Source organism: Oryza glaberrima, chromosome 1 (genome assembly GCF_000147395.1).
Source record: "Oryza glaberrima chromosome 1, OglaRS2, whole genome shotgun sequence".
Classification (NCBI taxonomy): domain Eukaryota; kingdom Viridiplantae; phylum Streptophyta; class Magnoliopsida; order Poales; family Poaceae; genus Oryza; species Oryza glaberrima.
Window position 1 is genome coordinate 9,554,118 of NC_068326.1, and position 5,374 is coordinate 9,559,491.

The 5,374-nt window shown below is 39.4% G+C and overlaps 1 protein-coding gene across 1 annotated transcript; it reads left to right on the top strand.

The window, feature by feature from the left end:
• Positions 1–2,321: 2,321 nt before the first annotated feature.
• On the top strand, positions 2,322–3,242 carry LOC127760411 (agamous-like MADS-box protein AGL80). Its single transcript, XM_052284663.1, has one exon. The coding sequence runs from the start codon at positions 2,322–2,324 to the stop codon at positions 3,240–3,242; it is 921 nt and encodes a 306-aa protein (XP_052140623.1).
• Positions 3,243–5,374: the final 2,132 nt, after the last annotated feature.

The window sequence follows — 5,374 nt, forward strand, 5'->3', positions numbered from 1 at the left end:
GCACCAAGTTGTTCACGGAACTAGAGAATTAAGGTATTGTGTTACAAAACTACATATTTAACACCAATTTTATTAAAATTATAACTTTAATAACTTTAAAAATAATAGTGTTGTGGATCTAAACTTTAAAATATGCAGTCTTTGATAACTTCAAAACTAAATCCGTTGATTTGTGATACGATGTCCTAAATCAGTAGTCTTGGTGCTAAATCTTTAATTTTATGATATACACCCTGAAACATGAAGTTTAGCGATACTTTCGTCAACATATATGTGGTTTTGTGAAATTTACACATCTTATAAACTATAATAACTCAATGTTGGAGAGTTACTCTAGTTATTGGAGTGCTAATAACTTGTAGATGGAGCTGTTAAAATAGTTGCAGTTGAGTGTTGGAATAAAATAATTCATAGGGCATTAAAATTATAGAAATTTCAATCAAAACATTCATACAAAATATGAAATTTAAACATATTTTCATTGAACATGAACATTTTTTTGCTAATTAAAAAACATTTTTTTTGTCATATACACGTCCAAAAGGGCTGATGTGTACTAAAAATTTCAAAAATTTTGTTCCAAAATTGTGAACCATGGAAGGGGATAGGGCACACTACCATTTTTTAAATCGTTTTGGACATATTTGATATTAAATATTCATCCGTTCACCATATAATTTTATATTTATTGTTTTGAATATATCCCGGTATATATATCTACCAAACTAGAACAACATTAAAAAGAGTCATGAAATGTGTTGACTAAAACGATTACAGTACAAAAACTAAATAAATGTTTAGTTACAATGGCAATTATGGAAAGTAAGATATATACGCGCGCAAATTCTTGCAAGGGAGGGATGTGCGCTAGGGTTATAAGACGTTATGAATATCAGTATAGCTGACAATTAATCATGAAAAGATGAGCAGGTGAATCGTATTGGGTTACTAGCTACGTACATTATTGTTTATATGGCAAGATTAATTGAACATTGCTGCATAAAGATATTGTGGGAGCTTTTAGTTGGTTTCAAATGATTATTACTTTATTTTAAAATGTTGTAAACAGGGATGAGAGTGTTTGGGGTTACATAATAATAATTATTTCTAGAATTTTGTGCAAGATATTTCCTAGTATTTTAGAATAGATCACACAAGTGTTCCTATTTTGTAGTGTAGAGTTTAGCATCGAGAAAATGTGAGATAAAAAAATTTACTTAGGAAAAAAGCTTTAAGGGCCGATTCATGGAAATTGCAAAATCTTGTTATTGCACAATTGCCTCTCTTTGGAGAATGTATTAGTACCACACATATAGTATCAAAATGTTCAGTCGAACAAAAATAACTATCAAATGCATGCTCAGAATTTTCTAAACAGATATTTAATTTGCATGGCTTACATAAGTTGCAATATTGGGACGAATGCATGATGCATATGTGTTAGTCTTACGTGTTGGGTTGGGCCTAAACATGTCATCATCGATAGAGAACCGATGAAACATTGCCAGAGTTTTCGTCCCACAATCCTCTTGAATGGTTGATCATTTCATTGTTTGAATTAATATGATAACTTACGTTACTAAAGAATTAAAAAAATGATCCAATCATATCCCCAATCCCCATCACTATGAGATCATTTAGGTCTCCTATATCTGTTTCTTAACTTGGCTATACATAAATCAGTAGATGGGTATATACGAGTGTGTAATGAAGAAACACATGATTCATCTGGCTTATTATTATAATATTCATGAACAAATTATCAGTTCATATTCTACATTTATATATCCACCTTTTTGCAAGGGTTATTTTCTTAAGTTGATCTTATTCTATTTGATTATTTGTGCATACTAAGAATATTTATATTTCGCAAAAGAAAATAATATTTGTATGTACTAAATTGCGAAGAAAATAAGAATACCTGTAAAAAATATTATTAATAATCTTTTTTGATTTAAAAATATAAATCAATTAGCAAGTGGGCCAAGGAAAAAGTAGAAAGTGTTTACTTATTTCAGGAGAAAATGGAAGACTTTTACCAATCGAATTGGGTGCATTAATGGAGAAGATTGCATTAATGGGGAATATTTGCTATAGTTTGCTGGACATTAACCATCGCTGATATTCACGCGGTGCCAATGCCACACATATCTGTCGAGGGTAATTCCATTCCATTTTCACCCTGGGTGACTCGCTGTAGGCAGATCATCTATGCAGATCTCCTCCGCTATAAAACCCACCCCTAACCCCCCCATTTCTTTCACCTCACCTCGTACCAATCTGGTAGAGCTATAGCTATAGCTAGTAGTTTACTGTTAGCCATGGCTCGCAAGAAGATCGTCCTGGACCGCATCGCCAACGACGCGACGCGGCGGGCGACGTTCAAGAAGCGGCGGCGCGGGCTGGTGAAGAAGGCGAGCGAGCTGTCGACGCTGTGCGACGTGGACGCGTGCCTGGTGGTGTACGGGGAGGGGGACGCGGAGCCGGAGGTGTGGCCGTCGACGGAGGTGGCCATGAACGTGCTGCGGCAGTTCAGGGCGCTGCCGGAGATGGAGCAGTGCAAGAAGATGATGAACCAGGAGGACTTCCTCCGCCTCCGGATCGGCAAGCTCAAGGAGCAGCTGCGCAAGATGGACCGCGACAACCACGAGCGGGAGACGCTCATCCTCCTCCACGACGCCCTCCAGGGACGCCTCGGCACCTACGAGTCCCTCTCCGTCGAGCAGCTCACCAGCGTCGACTGCCTCGCCAGCGCCAGGCTCAAGGTCATCACCGACCGCCTCGTCGAGATCCGCGCCCCCAACGAGGACGGCCAGGTGCTCGTTCCCCCACCTCCTCCTCCCCCGCCGGCGCTCCCCGCTCCTCCTCCGCCTCCGGCGCCAATCCTTCCTCTCGCGCCGCCGCCGACTCATGTTACTCCGGCCATGCCGCTGTCTTCCATGCCGCCGCCGGCGTTCCACGGGATGAACCACCACCACCACCAGAACCACTTCATCAACCATGGCGGCAACGACCAGAACGCCTGGCTCATGAACGTCGCCAGGAACGGCGGCGACCTCGGCGCCCTCGTCTACAGCGCCTTCGCCAGCAGCTCCTCCTCCAACACCGGTGGCGCCGGCACCAGCGCCGCCGGCGCCGCCGCCCCGGGCCCTGACATGATGGATCTCGCCAACCCGGACATGCCGGGATTCGGGTGGCCCTGGGACGACGATTCTGCGGGGCCATCTTTCCCTCCCATGTAAGGAGAGGGAGAGCTCTTCGTGCTGCATGCTGCATGCATGGCCAGCTGCTACGTCGCGTGCTCGTGCACGGCAACAGCAGCTTTGCCCCGTCTCTATTTCGTTTTTCTCCAGCAATATTTGCAACTTAAATTTCGGTCAGGGACATGGTCCCATATCTATCTATCTATCTTAGTATTTCATGCGTCTTCGTCGTCGTCGTCGTCTAGATCTTCTCTGCTCCATGAGCATGGAACAGTCTAATTTATCTTTTCATCGATCGAGTCGTGTCATTTTGACATCCATATAGCATATATGGATGTGTGTCTTTGTATCCGGGTCTGTACTTTGTACTCTCTGTTGCAGCATGTATGACTTCTTTTGATGAATGAAATTGCTGGTTTATAATTTATACTCCCTGTTTCGAAATGTTTGACGTCATTGACTTTTTTAAACATGTTTGACCGTTCGTCTTATTCAAAAAATTTAAGTAATTATTAATTCTTTTCCTATCATTTGATTCATTGTTAAATATATTTTTATGTAGGCATATAATTTTACATATTTCACAAAATTTTTTGAATAAGACGAACGGTCAAACATGTGCTAAAAAGTCAACGGTGTCAAACATTTCGAAACGGAGGGAGTATATGTTTGTGATGATTGGCTCCGATCTACGTGTTGTTTACTTCTAATATAATCCAAGATATATATATGTATGTGAACTGTGAAGCGTGTATATGTATGAACTGCGGAATGTTTTTTCGTGCGACTTTACGGGGAGCAAGATGATTGGCATGATGATAGAACACACATGGCCAAATGAATGGCCTCCAAGAGAGGGTGCAGGAGATTGTGCAGGTACAGGGTGTTCCATGTTCTAACTGGAGTATCTATTGATGTTGGCGTTAATGTTTTCTTAATCGTTCTAATAATGGTTGGTCCTTTCAAGTGATGCCATTTTGACTCCAATCACATAAATGTATGCCAGGGATTAGCTAGCTATTTGTTGTATAGTACACTAAACTTTGTGGAAATAAATATAGTTAATTCTATGTTTCGTGTTTGTTTGAACTCTTTGGAATTGCTTAATTAATTTGTTACGGTCCCCTTGTACAGAGATCACTAGTGATGGCGTCGAAGTTATATATATCTCTCTGCTTTGTTAAACAAAGAAAGTGAAAAGGCTGAATATGGTTCCAGGGGGTTCGATTGAATTCAGAAGTTCTCAGAAAAGTTTGTTTCCATCAATTCTCATCAGCTCAAAATGTCTTAATATTTAGATGGACAATAGTAAACAGGACTACAGTTGTACAGAAGCAATAATATATATAGCCCTATGTTAATAGGATGTAAATGTATTATTTGTGACACAATAATGTCTATGAGTTGTCTTGGTGTAATAGTAGTATGACATTAGCTATGTCGCTCTGGTCTAATTATGATAACACTTTAAATTGCCAGCAGGCAGAACTAGGATATTGCGCATTCTCTACCACGGAAACCTTTTTGTGAAAACATTCTCTTGTTGGTTACAACGTTAACGGGTATATCAACTGGTTTTTCTTTGTAACGGGTTGGAGGCGACCTTTACCTAGTAATTTTATACAGAACTTCTAAAATATTTTGAACTTGGTGCGCGAAACACATCCCAATTTGTATCAACCGCAGCTAGAGCGGCCCCCAAACAGGCGCAACTAAGGATAATCTTGATTTTAAATACTTGGAATATCCTAGGAAAGGATTGAGCTAGGATTGTTCAAAGATAATGCAATACTTATGGAGAAAAAATTGTTTTCTATACAGAAATAATCTTTGGTTTTAAAAACTACAAAGTTTCAATTCAGATAATATAATGTCTTAGAAAAATAATAAATTAAAGGAAAAACAAAGAGTGCTGACACAGCACCATGTCCTTGTAGACTTTGTTACCTCATGAAATATTCTACGAAAAAATATGCATGCTAGAAGCTATATATATTGCATATATTATAGTACTAGTCAAGTTTTCCACGCAAATCAGTTACGTGGGGTTATTTGAATCGAAGTAGAATTTAATATGTTATTTAATTACTCTATCTACGACTCTAGTTCTATAAATAGAATTGTATTGTGGATATTCCCGCGCAATTTTACGTAGATAGAGCTATTTAAAA